The sequence below is a fragment of the Saccopteryx bilineata genome, chromosome 5 (assembly GCF_036850765.1).
Source record: "Saccopteryx bilineata isolate mSacBil1 chromosome 5, mSacBil1_pri_phased_curated, whole genome shotgun sequence".
In the NCBI taxonomy this organism is placed as follows: domain Eukaryota; kingdom Metazoa; phylum Chordata; class Mammalia; order Chiroptera; family Emballonuridae; genus Saccopteryx; species Saccopteryx bilineata.
In genome coordinates, this window is record NC_089494.1 from 230,516,348 (window position 1) to 230,530,200 (window position 13,853).

Consider the following 13,853-nt stretch of genomic DNA (forward strand, 5'->3'; position numbering starts at 1 on the left):
CGAGGGCAAATTAGAGAGTCGGCGCATTTTGGTAGCTAGCTGGTGGGTGGGTGGTTGTTTTCTGTTTTTTCTTCATTTATACATGTTTCTTTTTTATAATTTACTCAACCTACCCTGCCCAAGAAGCTTGGTCTGGATTCTCCCTCTCCAGAAAGGTCTGAGTCTCCCCAAATCAGACACCACCGTGAAGTCCTATTCTTCCGGAGTGTTTGAAGTGCAAAACCTCATTCACATTAGGCTTTTGGTATCTAAGGATGGAATGACAAGTTACTTACAAATCCTGGGCATTCTTTCTAGCTGATAGTTTCTTCTCTCAAGGGGAGCCAACCGCCCTGTAACAGAGGCAGTCCCATGATGGCTCCCTCATGTGATACCGGGTGTGCAGCTGCTCTTCCTTCCAGGACCAGTTCCGTGGAGCCACTACTACCTGCTGATACTTACCACAGAAGAGCAAGAAGCTGCAAAGAATTGTTAGGAAATACTCGCCACTAGTTGACCCATCTGTTTATTGGTTCATCACTCCTTCCTGCTCTCCTTCCTTCATCATACCCTTAAAGATCTGAGTTTATATCCTCGGGAGGGAAAACGGCCTTTCTGGGGAATCCACCAATGCCGTAATAGTAAACCCTCAGAACAGTGTGGCAGAGAACCTGCCCTTCGTGCAGAGGGTTCCTTCTCTTCCCTTATTGCCTTTCTTCCTTCCGAGGGCCTTGAATATGATAAGTGAGGAAAGGACCCCTTTTTTTCTCTGGGGATCTTATGTCTGATTTCCCCTTGAGAGCCACACTTTAGGCGTGCTGATTTCTTACATCTGAAATGTGAGATGAACCCTGAATTATTTATTCTTGCTGTGAAAAAGTGGGGTTGGATCTTCTGTTATTAATGAAGAGATTCCCCCCTCCCCCAAATCTTTTTGCTGACTTATAATGCATAATGAGAGCTCTGGTTACCTTTCCTTAGTTGATTTTTTTGTGACTGTTTCTGGCATTCTGATGAATGTTTCTTGTACCCATGGAAAAGGTTTAGGGACAGAATTCATTCTGTCCCCATTTATTATGTTTCTTATTTGTATTCAAAAATTGATTGATCAGAACAATTCTGTTGAACTTGGGCCCAGTTCATACAGCTGGGTCCACAGCAGTGAGATCTGAATGTTCGCCCACAGTGCTGAGGCCTGGTTATTCCTCAGGCTCCGAGTGGAATAACAGCCATCGGCTCCTACTGAAGGTGATAATTTGTCTTTGGCTTCCACAACTGCATAAAGACTCCAGGCCAAAGAAAGATCTTGTGTTGTACTTTGTGCTTTGTATTTTTCCCTTCCTCCAGCAGGGAAAGCCCTTGCGCTTTCTTGTCTCGGGCATTTGCTGGGCCAAAAAACAGGTGTTGGCTCTTTTTTATAAAAGGCTCTACCAGTGGTGGAAAATTCAGATGTCCAGAAGGGCCACGTTGATTTCATAACATTAGGAGCCTCAGGAAATATGACCTTGGTGGAGGGTTCCCTGCCCATGAAAGGGCATCTAAAATAAACCAAAACCGGCCCTGGCCGGTTGGCTCAGCGGTAGAGCGTCAGCCTAGCGTGCGGAGGACCCGGGTTCGATTCCTGGCCAGGGCACACAGTAGAAGTGCCCATTTGCTTCTCCACCCCTCCGCCGCGCTTTCCTCTCTCTCTCTTCCCCTCCCGCAGCCAAGGCTCCATTGGAGCAAAGATGGCCCAGGCGCTGGGGATGGCTCTGTGGCCTCTGCCTCAGGCGCTAGAGTGGCTCTGGTCGCAACATGGCGACGCCCAGGATGGGCAGAGCATCGCCCCCTGGTGGACAGAGCGTCGCCCCTGGTGGGCGTGCCGGGTGGATCCCGGTCGGGCGCATGCGGGAGTCTGTCTGACTGTCTCTCCCCGTTTCCAGCTTCAGAAAAATGAAAATAAATAAATAAATAAATAAAATAAAATAAACCAAAACCAAAAAAAAGTGTAAAACTGAAGGCCAAAGAAAACAATCTCAGTCCACGTTCTTGGGCCTACTTGCTTACACAGCTAGTGCTTGAACGACACGGTTTGGACTGCACAGGCCCACTTATACACATATGTTTTTCCAGTCAATACTGTAAATGGATTTTCTCTTCCGTATGTTTCTTTCTCTGAATAACATTTCCTTTTCTCTAGCTTACTTTATTGTAGGACTTACAGTACCTAATGTACAAAATATGTATTAATTGACCATTTATGTTATCCACAAGGCTTCTGAGCTACAGCAGGCTATTAGCAGTGAAGTATTTTGGGCAGTCAAAAGTTATACTCAGATTTTCAACTTCCAGGGTGGGAGGGTGGGGGTGTGTGTCAGCATTCCTAACCCCTGCTGTTCAAAGGTCAGCTGTAATCTCAAGGAGAAACTGGGTTGGGGAAGCAGGGAGAGGGAGCCCCCCTGAGGATGAGGTGGGTGGTGGACGTCGCCATCTTTCCTTAGAAAAGATTTCCCAAGGGTTCATAAGGGACACGGATAAGTAGGTGATGGGGGATTGTCGCACAGAGTGGTGCAGGTTTCACTGCTTGACCATGGTGGGACTCCTACAGCAGAGCCCCTGGTGACCTCAGGGCTTGGGGTGGTGCTGGACCAGTGAGTCTGGAAGTCCCACGAGGCCTGCTCTCCTGTTTTGTTCTGTTCCTTTTGGCACTTTCTGAAGTTCAATGGAGAAGCCTCCACAATGACCTGAGATAAAGTCCACTGCCTGTTGGTGAGATGGGAGCTTGGGATAAGATTTAACTACGTTAAAGACAATAATGTAAAGTGTCATTTCCTCCACATTTTAATCTGTGGAGTAAAATGTATTCTTGCTATTATTATAATAGTAAAAAATTGGAAATATGGGTAGAAAATGTCTGGAAGTATATACAGGGGGTCCTTGGGTTATGATAGTTTTGACATATGACATTTCGAGTTTACGATGCTCACTCCCATAAAAACTTTAAAAAATTGAGACATGAGTCTTACGCCATTAGTGCCTTATTTACAGACTACATGGGTGAACTAGCACGTGGCGGAAGAATACACAGTATTCTTTTTCTGTGGCTTAGTTGTGTTTTTATGTTCTATCTAGATTGTGATTTTACAAGTGTGTTAGGATAGGTAAGTGTCTTAGGCTAGAGTGTGTTTTGACTTACACCAAAATTCAGGTTACATCACTGTCGTAGGAACAGAACCATGCTGTAACCTGAGGACCCCTGTATACATTAAATACAGTGTGTCTGTAAAGTCATGGTGTACTTTTGACCAATCACAGGAAAGCAACAGAAGATGATAGAAATGTGAAATCTGCACCAAATAAAAGGGAAACTCTCCCAGTTTCATACCTATTCAGTGCAGTTCGATATGGGCTCACACACAGATTTTTTAGGGCTCCTTAGGTAGCTATCCCGTATAGCAGTGATCCCCAACCTTTTTTGGGCCACGGACCGGTTTATTTGCCTTTTTATTTATTTATTTATTTTATTTTTTAATTTTTCTGAAGCTAGAAACAGGGAGAGACAGTCAGACAGACTCCCGCATGCGCCCGACCGGGATCCACCCGGCACGCCCACCAGGGGCGACGCTCTGCCCACCAGGGGGCAATGCTGTGCCCCTCCGGGGCGTCGCTCTGCTGCGACCAGAGCCACTCTAGCGCCTGAGGCAGAGGCCAAGGAGCCATTCCCAGTGCCCGGGCCATCTTTGCTCCAATGGAGCGTTGGCTGCGGGAGGGGAAGAGAGAGACAGAGAGGAAGGAGAGGGGGAGGGGTGGAGAAGCAAATGGGTGCTTCTCCTGTGTGCCCTGGCCGGGAATTGAACCTGGGTCCTCCGCACGCCAGGCCGACGCTCTACCGCTGAGCCAACCGGCCAGGGCCTGGACCGGTTTAATGTCAGAAAATATTTTCACGGACCGGCCTTTAGGGTGGGACGGATAAATGTATCACATGACCGAGACAAGCGTCAAGAGTGAGTCTTAGACAAATGTAACAGAGGGAATCTAGTCATTTTTTAAAAATAAAACATTGTTCAGACTTAAATATAAATAAAACGGAAATAATGTAAGTTATTTATTCTTTCTCTGCGGACTGGTATCAAATGGCCCAAGGACCGGTACCAGTCCATGGCCCCGGGGATTGGGGACCACTGCCTTATAGCTTCTACAGACTCGTCCTGACTGATGGCCTACCAGAACGGGGTTTCTCCACCAAACTGCTGGTTTCCTTCAACTGCTTATCCCACCGAGTAATGTTATTCCTATGTGGTGGCGCTTCGTTATAAACGCGCCGATATTCACGTTGCACTTTGGTCACGGATTTGAATTTAGTGAGCCGCAGAACACACTGAACTTTCCTCTGTACCGTCTACATTTTGACTGGCATGGCCGTGGGCTGCTCCGCTGTATACACGGTGTTACGTCATCATCTGCGCATGCGCACATGCTGCCACATCATCCTACAGAAACTGGGAGGGTTTTTCTTTATTTGGTGCAGATTTCACATTTCTATCGTCTTTTGTTGCTTTCCTGTGACCGGTCAAAAGTGCACCATGACTTGACGGACACACTGTATTACTAGTGGTTGTCTATATTACTGAGATTTAGGAGCAAGGTCTTGTTCTTATTTATTGTATTTGTTCTTAATGAGAAATATTCCCTTGTTAATGCGAAAATAAGAAGAGAAATAATTTAAGAAACCGGAGGTCTTAAACGTATCTTTTTCTGTCCAGATGGTATTGCAGAAACATGAACAGAAGCAAAGCAGAGCAACTCCTCAGAAGTGAAGTAAGTGTCTGCACTTGTTGCGGGGGTTTGGTTTCAGCACCAGTTCATTGTAGTGAACCTAGTGATTTCACATAGCTCTGTTCTTAAAGCCTTAAAGAAGTACTATGACAGAGGTACAGGGTTTTGTCTTCTTAGGCATTAAAAATTCATGCTGCTGTGTTTATTTTCTGGGGCGGCTATAACTAAGGGCCACAAACGGAATGGCTTGCAACAGTGGAAACTTACTGTTTCACGGTTCTAGAGGTGAGAAGTCTGAAATCAGGGTGGCAGCAGGGTTGGCTCCTGCTGAGGGCTGTGAGGGAAGGTCTGTTTCAGGTGTCTCTTCTCACCCCATGTGTCTGTCTCTGTGTCAATATTTCCCTTTCATAAGGACTCCAGTCATATTGGAGTAGGGCCTACCCTAAATGACCTCATTTTAACTTGATTCCTTCTGTAAGTCAAATAAGGTCATATTCTCTTTTTTTTTAAATTTATCTGTTGATTTTAAAGAGAGAGGAAGTGGCAGAGAGGGGTAGGTAGAGAGAAAGAGAGAGGTTTGTTATTCCTCTTATCCTTGCATTCATCAGTTGTGATTGTTGTATGTGCCCTGGCCAAGGATTGAATCCGTAACCTTGCTGTATCAGGACGATGCTCTAACCTCCTTAGCTGCCCAATTAGGGCTAAGGTCACATTCTGGAGGACTAGGGGTTAGGACTCCAGCAAGCTTTTAACAATCCATTAAACCCATAACATATGTAATAGTTATACATAGGTAAAATTTTCTTTACTCTTCCTGATTTATCATTTGCTTTAGTACGATAATGTATTTTTCCTTTTTGCTTGAAGTTATTTGTTTTAAAATAATCAACATTAATGGTATATTACTGATCCAAAGTCTTTGTGCCTGATTCTTTGAAAGACTGAAACTCAAAACCTCAGAATTTGGGGTAAGAAAGATTTATTGATCAAAAGGCACCAACTAAGAGGATGGGAGACCAATCTTCAAATACATCTTAAGAAAGTAGAGTTCAGGCTTCTTTTATGTCAAGGGACGGGGAAATGGGAGAGAGTGTTTTTGCAAAACTCAGATGCTAGCAAAATTCTTCTAATGATTAGCATGTCCATATGCAAGAACAAGCAGCAGCTAGTTAGCCTAAAGGCCATAGGAACAACGCAGGCTTGGACCAGATGGAGTCAGAGAGACCAAGCATTTCACTTTGTTACAAGTACATGTAGCTTTTAGAAATAAAGTTTTAATACAGTAGTAGGTTGCCTTTAGAAAGAAACATTCTGAAATTCTTACATTTTAACAAGAATCAAACGAAAGGATAAAATGTAGCATTGAGGAACCTGGGTGGGCTTAGTAAAGCGGACCGAACCGGTGTCTAGCTGTGACTTTCCTAGTCTGTTTTCATTTGTAAGATGAGGAGTTGGATTAGATGATCTCTACAGTTCTCTGCATTTATGATCCAGTCATTTATTTATGAATGGTTCCCAGTCTTTTAACCTCATGCTTTCTCATTTTGTCTTCTGCTTATCACCAGCAGTCACGGTTTGTGTGAACAATTGTTTCTGTAGTTTATATCAAGAGAGCAATAGCAGGTGACTTTGCTTGATTCAAATGACATGCAACCCAAGTCTCCCCCACAGGATTCTTACGTGCCTCCCTGGTGACCCCATACTGGACAGCAGCTCTGGGGAAGTGGGTGGCTAGAAGACCTGGGCTCCAAATCCTGGCTCTGCTACTTGCTAGCTGTGTGACCTGGGGCAAGTTATCCAAGAGTTCTGCACCCCATTTCCTGACCTGTGAAGCAGAGCAAGGATTACAGTAGTACTTATCTCGTAGGACTGGTTTGCGAATTAAATAAATCCCCAGATTAGAACATATTAAAACAGAATAAGTTCTCAATAAATATATGGTAGCTATTATACTTTTTACTGATTAACTATACTACTCACAGAAATGAGGGGATACTTCAAAATGAATATGAAGCAATAAAACATCCCCTAAGTTTTGTGAGCAGTATATTATATCATTGTTCCTAATTGTTGTTACCAGATTTGTTTGTGGGGTTTTATTTAATTCCATTATCTTTCCTATGAATCAGAATAAAATTGATTTAATTTTCAACCATGAAGCATACTTTCATCTTAAAGCAGTTTAATTGCTGGAGATGGACTGCGGTGTTATTTGAACTTCCAGGCTTTTATTTCTTGCTCTTTGGCTTGGAACCTGATGAGGATTTGTCCTTTCGTTACTTATTGTTGGTCCTGCCTTTTGGTTTCCTCTGCTTAAGTTACAGGTGCCTCCAGCCCTCCTTTTCTAAAGAATGATATTTAACATTGACTTCCAGGGGAATTAAGGATTTTTAAAAACATTCTTATAAAGAGCACTGAGATATTTACAGGAAAAATGCTGTTTGGATAGAAGAAAGTATTGAGTCAGGATCAAAGCTTACAGCAAATATTAAAAATGTATGAAATGAAACCCAATCAATCAAAAATACATTTTTTTTCCAGTATCTATTTCCCCCCCATGTCCAGGACTTACAGGAGTTGCAATATCTTATCTGTTAGTTCTAAAAGGGCCCCAAGAAATTATCTTGTTGAAATGTCTCAGACTGTGTGTGTGTGTGTGTAGACTGGTGATGGGGGAGGGGGGATGGTGAGTGTGCTCTCTTCAATCTCCTGACCCAGTAATGTCAAATGGAAAGCCATATGATGTACCCGCTGGTAAATTGTGCTTCTCCAAAGCAGATTTTCCTAGGTAAAGGATTATAGTCCCAAAGTCGTAAGATTGGGTTCTTGAGTCTTCTCCATGGCACTGATACTTGTTACTGAATAGAAATCATTTTCTTAACTTGGATTTTAGGATAAAGAAGGTGGTTTTATGGTAAGGGATTCCAGTCAACATGGCATGTACACTGTTTCCCTTTACACAAAGTTTGGAGGGTAAGTTATTCTCCCCCTCCTTCTCTCTATCTTGAATTTAGAGTTTTGTGTATGAAGCTCTTATATAGTTTGTAAGGATTCCTAATTTAAAAAAAATGTGCTGCATTTCAGCATTAAAACAGAAAACCTAAACTTGATTTTTAAAGTCTTTACTTTTTTATATTTATATTTTAGTAATTTTCTCATCATTTTATATATACATATTTGTTGAGAATGGCTGTAGAAATGTTAGCGACGTTAAACAAATAATTACTGTACTCTGCGTTAAGTGCTGCAGATGCCGCAGTGAGCTAAGTAGACAGACCCTGCCCTCCAATAGCTTAGTGAGGGGCATCAGAAAAGGAAATAGACAGTTATGATAGTATAAAAGTAAGTGCTAGGCGAGGGGAGCGATGTGTCTGTGTTGGGGGGAAGATGAGAGAAAAGGGGTACATAGTGCAGACACATCTGAGTTAACCATTAGTGTTGCCTAGTGGCGTTCAAGCTGAGACATGACAGGTGAGACCGGCAGAAATTGGTGGGAAGAGAAAGAATGTTTTAGGCCTGGGAAACTGCCCAGAAGTGAGGGAGGCTAGAGTGAGTCCCAGGAACTGACAGTCGAGTGTTGCAGCTGGATTATAGAGTGCGAAGGGTGGGGTGAAAGGAAGAGAGAGAAGCCTGAGAAATAGAGGTGGATGTTAGATTATGTCAATGTCAAGGGATCTGAGCTTTATCTTAAGAGCAGGGGGGGGGGAGTTCTTTAAAAGATTTTTAGCAAAGGATGACTCCAGAAGCTCTGTGTTCTAGAAAGATATCTAAAGTAGTTTTTGTACATTTTTTTTTACAAGTCTAGCTTATTCACTTTTAGAGGTGTCAGTCCTCTAAATATTTACACCAACAGTGGGGACAAAAAGCAGTAGCTGGCTAATAGCTATTATAAGGCTTTTAACCTTGGTAAATGGACTTGCTAAATGTTCTATTTCACAATCTCAGGCAAGGTACCAAGAATGTTATCAGTGACCACTTAAAAACTTCCACCTTTTAAAGATGAAGATGGGAGAAAATAAAATTTATGCAGCAAATAGAAGTGGTCATATGCAAAGACCCTGTGGTGACCTGGAAGAAAACATTTTTAGAGTGAAGTTATATTATTCTAATTTAGTTCTAACACATTTTGATTTTTGTTCTAGGGAAGGCTCATCAGGTTTCAGGCATTATCATATAAAGGAAACAACAACCTCCCCCAAGAAGTATTATCTGGCAGAAAAACATGCATTTGGTTCAATTCCTGAGATTATTGAATATCATAAGCACAATGCAGCTGGTAAGTGAGTTGTTAAAAACCTATTTCAAATATAAGGTAGTGATCAAAATAACCAGACATTGTGATGAATTCTTTCTTAAGCAGATTTATTTTGTAGTTAGTTGTAGAATGTGATTGATTTATAATTATTAAATATTAAGGAGGTGCTATATACAAAGAAAAATGAGAAATAATATCAAGTGTCATAACAAAGCTCTGTCTGAACCCTAAGACATGAGTTATTCTTATTGTATATAATATATATTGTTTCTGGGGTTTATATCCTCTGTATTGACCAAGTCTTTGCTTGATCAGACTTTAGTCAGGCTTCTGAACTCTCTCCTAGACCATTTGTGCACATATCGTAAAATGCAGTTTTAGCAGGAGCCCTGCTAAGTCAGTTTAACCAGAAACCCCTACCCTCAATATCTGATGTCTGATTACCCTCAATATCTGATCAGGTTCCTCACTGTCCATTATTCCCCAAGTGCTGTCTGGTCACCCTGTCTTGTCTTCAGCAAGAATCCTGTTAGATTGTTTTAGCCAGAACTGCCCACTTCCCTTACCTCTGATGTTTCTCTTAGTGATTTTCCACTGACCTTTGCCCTTTTCCTTGGCTATAAATTCTCACTTGCCCACATTGTATTTGGGGTTGAGTCCAATCTCTCTAACCCACTCTAAAATTCTACTGCAATGGTCCTTATACCAATCACAGTGGTCCTGAATGAAGCCTGCTTTACCACCTTTAAAAGTGTCCTTGAATATTGCTTTCTTTAACAGTACTATAAACTAAAATCCAAGATATGTCCATGTCAGAGTTGTCACAGAAGTTGCCAGACTAGTCTAGTGTTTAGGCCCGTGCTTCCAAAGACAAGAGTAATCATGTCCCAGACAAGTTCCCATCTTCCCTAATCTCTGCTACATTTACCACCCGTTTGGGAACAAAGCAAGCACCAAAACCATAGACAGAAACCATATTTATGCCCAGTGAGGCTCCACAGGATAAGATAGGAAAGATTGCTAGCCTTTGACCTCAGTAATGTAACTGAGCAGGGGATAGCCAAGTGTCTAAACCCGATTTATGGAAACTTAACTTTTGAAATTTTATCAAAGGCACCTTTTGCAAAATCTCTTGCTATTTGTGACTCTGCTCCCTTTTCCCAGATAATGATTGTAATAGTTATTGAAATGTAATTTACATCTCAGAAAGTTTATCAATTTAAAGTATACAATTCAGTGGTCATTAATGTATTTACAGAGAATTGTGCCAGCTCTCATTATAATCTAAGAACATTTTCATCATCCCCAAAAGAAATTTGTACCCCTACAACTGTCCAGCCCTGGACAACCACTCACCTCCTTTGTGCTCCTACAGAGTTGCCTTTTCTAGACATTTCATGTAAACGAGATCATACCCTAACAGGCCAAAATTGCGGGTTTGATTCCCTGTCAGGGCACATACAAGAATCAACCAGTGAATCCAGTGAATGCATAAATAAGTGGAACAACAAATTGATGTTTCTCTCTCTCTCTCACTTCCTCTCTGTCTAAATGTCAATAATTTTTTTTGAAAAAGAAATGCAATTGCATTGGGAAAAATAAATAAATAAATGAATGGAATCATATAACGTGTGTTCTGTTGTGACTAACATTTTTTGACTTACCATAATGTTTTTGATGTTAGTCTGTATTGTAACCTGTTTAAGTACTCTATTCCTTTTTATTGATGAATGATAAAACATTGTGTGGACTTCGTTATCATTCATCATCTTGTTATTCATCAGTTGACGGACATTTGGGTTGTTTCCATATTTTGGTTATTATGAATAATGCTGCTATAAATATTTGTGTACAAGTTTTGGCGTGGAAATATTTTTCATTTCTCTTTGGTACTTAACTGGAAATGAGTTTGCTGAGTCATATAGTAACTCCATATTTAACATTTTGAGGAACTAATTTCCTATCAATTTATCTCCCAAAGAACTTTTTCTTAGCTCTTACTTTCTTTTTCGGCGTTTACATTCCACTCTTCTTTTCACCATTATCTCCATCAATTTAATAACATTATATAAGTGCCCAAAGCATGCCATAAACTGTGCTAGGTTCTGGGTAGGCTGTAGTAGACTAGACAATCATTGATTCTGTCTCTCCCAGATCTTACCATCTGGGGCGGGAGACAGAGGATATAACAATATTTAGCTAATATGAGATACACTGTAATAGAGGAAATACAGTGTGTTATGGGTGTTTATAGGAGAGATTCCTGACATTTCTTTTTATTTGGTGTCTTAGCAATTTAGATGAAAGAATTTAATGTTCTTCACTGATTTCCCGTAGTTGATATTCCCAGTTGTTGGTATTTTATTGCCTGATTTTTATGCTAAGATTCTTAATATTGTTTTGTCAGATAAATCCAATTTTTACTAGATTACTATGGTTCCCTTTCATAGTTAAGATCACATATTGGAAAAAAGTATTAAATAATAATTGATATTAAATGTCAGAAACCTTTAACATCCTTTAAAATGTTTGAGAAGAGTATATGCTAGCATGGTGCTTGATAAACACTGTAGTATTTCTTTAGAAAATGTTTACTGAATGAGTAAAAATGTATGTATATATATTACACTTTTCATGCTGCATAAAAATATGAAATTATCAGTTCAGACAGTAGGATCATCTTCTTCCTCCTTGCCTTCTCTTTTTATTTTTGCTAGCATATAGCACAGAGCTGTGTGTACACACAGAGGTTGAACACTAGGTGAATAAATCAATGGATTTTATAAGTGAGTTTCTACTCTGTCCCTTTATCATGTAGAATGATTAAGAATAAATTTGAGCCTGACCAGGTGTGTTGCAGTGGATAGATTGTGAACCTGGGATGCTTAGGACCCAAGTTTGAACCCTGAGGTCCTTGACTTGAGCACGGGATCATTGGCTTGAGCATAGGATCATAGAACATGACCTGATCCCACAGTCACTGGTGTGAGGCCAAAGGTCGCTGGCCTGAGCCCAGAGGTCACCAGCTTGAGCCCAAGGTTGCTTGCTTAAGCATGGAGTAACCAGCTCGGCTGGAACACTGCCCCACACCAGGTCAAGGCACATATGAGAGGAAATCAGTGACCAACTAAAGTGCCACAACTATGAGTTGATGCTTCTCATCTCTCTCCCTTCCTATCTGTCTCTGTCTCTATCACACACACACACACACACACACACATAAATAAATAAAAAGAAAGAAAAGAAAAAATAATGCATTTGACTGCACTGCTTCCTTTGATTTCCAGGACTTGTCACAAGGCTACGGTACCCAGTTAGTGCAAAGGAGAAGAAGGCACCAACCACTGCGGGTTTCAGCTACGGTAACTCACTCTGTAGTTGTGTTGGCGAGTTTTCCTCAAAAAGAATCCATTATCACAGGGTCAAAGTAGATGTGGGACTGTTTTTATAAGTTTTGTAGTATGGTTTTTAGATGACTATACTTATAGCTGTAGTTAACCTGGGTTTTCTATTTTTCTTATATTCATAATTCAACAGAAAACTCTGTCAGGGAGAAATAGGCATTGTCCATGTTAGAGTTAACATGAATGAAAGCGTATCCTGGTTCTCACTGTCTTTGCTGGGTACTCACAGAAAAGTAAGGGTGGCAGTTCTACAGAAGGCGTTCAACCTGATTGTCTTTGTTGCTTCTGGCAAAACCTTTTTAAACAGCATATTAAATTATTTCTAACTTGCTGGAATTGGAAACGGAACAAAACAACAACAACAAATTTTGAGGGGAAGGAGTAGTATTGGAGGAATTTTTTACAAGCACCTTTAACTTTCAAGCTCTGTTATTATTAGCCTCCTTTGGTTCACTTTGCTTGTGTTGTGACAGCTTAGAAAGGGACACATCCTTCCCGGAGGGCGGAAAGCCACTATTTGCAGATTTAGATGCAGGTTGCAAGTTTGCCGTGTTTTACTAGTCATTGTGTTATCCTATAACCATGAGATTGACATTGGTTATAATTCTTTGTTTCCCATTGATTTGTGCTGTGTTCTCCATATTAAATTTTCTCACTTTCCCTGTGTCTCACAGAAAAATGGGAGATCAACCCTTCAGAGCTAACCTTTATGAGGGAACTGGGGAGTGGGCTGTTTGGAGTGGTGCGGCTTGGCAAGTGGCGAGCTCAGTACAAAGTAGCCATCAAGGCTATTCGTGAAGGCGCCATGTGTGAGGAAGATTTTATAGAAGAAGCTAAAGTGATGATGTAAGTTATTATGTTCTTTCAGGTTCCCCTTTTAGTGTTAAAAAGTGGCCCCTCACCAGCATTAGCCCGGATGGGGTTTTTTTTTCTTATAGTAACTGTGTGTGTGTGCATGACTTCCCTCCCAGGAAACTGACACATCCGAAGTTAGTACAGCTCTATGGTGTATGCACCCAACAGAAACCAATATACATTGTCACCGAGTTCATGGAGAGGGGCTGCCTTCTGAATTTCCTCCGACAGAGACAAGGCCATTTTAGCAGAGATGTACTGCTGAGCATGTGTCAAGATATATGTGAAGGGATGGAGTACTTGGAGAAAAACAGCTTCATCCACAGAGATCTGGTAAATTATGAACCGCCTGGATTCCCAATCACTGGCCAAATTCCTTTGTAACACTGGGTCAGCAAATGAGCAATGATGTGATAACACCCAATGTTTGTTCTCAATAATATTTCACTATCATTATTATTATTATTATTATTTTGTATTTTTCTGAAGCTGGAAACGGGGAGAGACAGTCAGACAGACTCCCGCATGCACCCGACCGGGATCCACCTGGCACGCCCACCAGGGGCGAAGCTCTGCCCACCAGGGGGCGATGCTCTGCCCCTCCG

At 41.4% G+C, this 13,853-nt stretch overlaps 1 protein-coding gene across 4 annotated transcripts in view; it reads left to right on the top strand.

The window, feature by feature from the left end:
- Positions 1-13,853, top strand: part of TEC (tec protein tyrosine kinase) — a 130,890-nt gene that overhangs the window by 99,659 nt on the left and 17,378 nt on the right. For all 4 annotated transcript variants that reach the window (XM_066279005.1, XM_066279004.1, XM_066279006.1 and 1 more), the window contains 6 exons: positions 4,722-4,776; positions 7,628-7,707; positions 8,877-9,010; positions 12,277-12,351; positions 13,068-13,239; positions 13,365-13,581. In XM_066279005.1, coding sequence (XP_066135102.1) covers positions 4,722-4,776; positions 7,628-7,707; positions 8,877-9,010; positions 12,277-12,351; positions 13,068-13,239; positions 13,365-13,581 — 733 coding nt within the window. The remainder of the gene's footprint in view (positions 1-4,721; positions 4,777-7,627; positions 7,708-8,876; positions 9,011-12,276; positions 12,352-13,067; positions 13,240-13,364; positions 13,582-13,853) is intronic.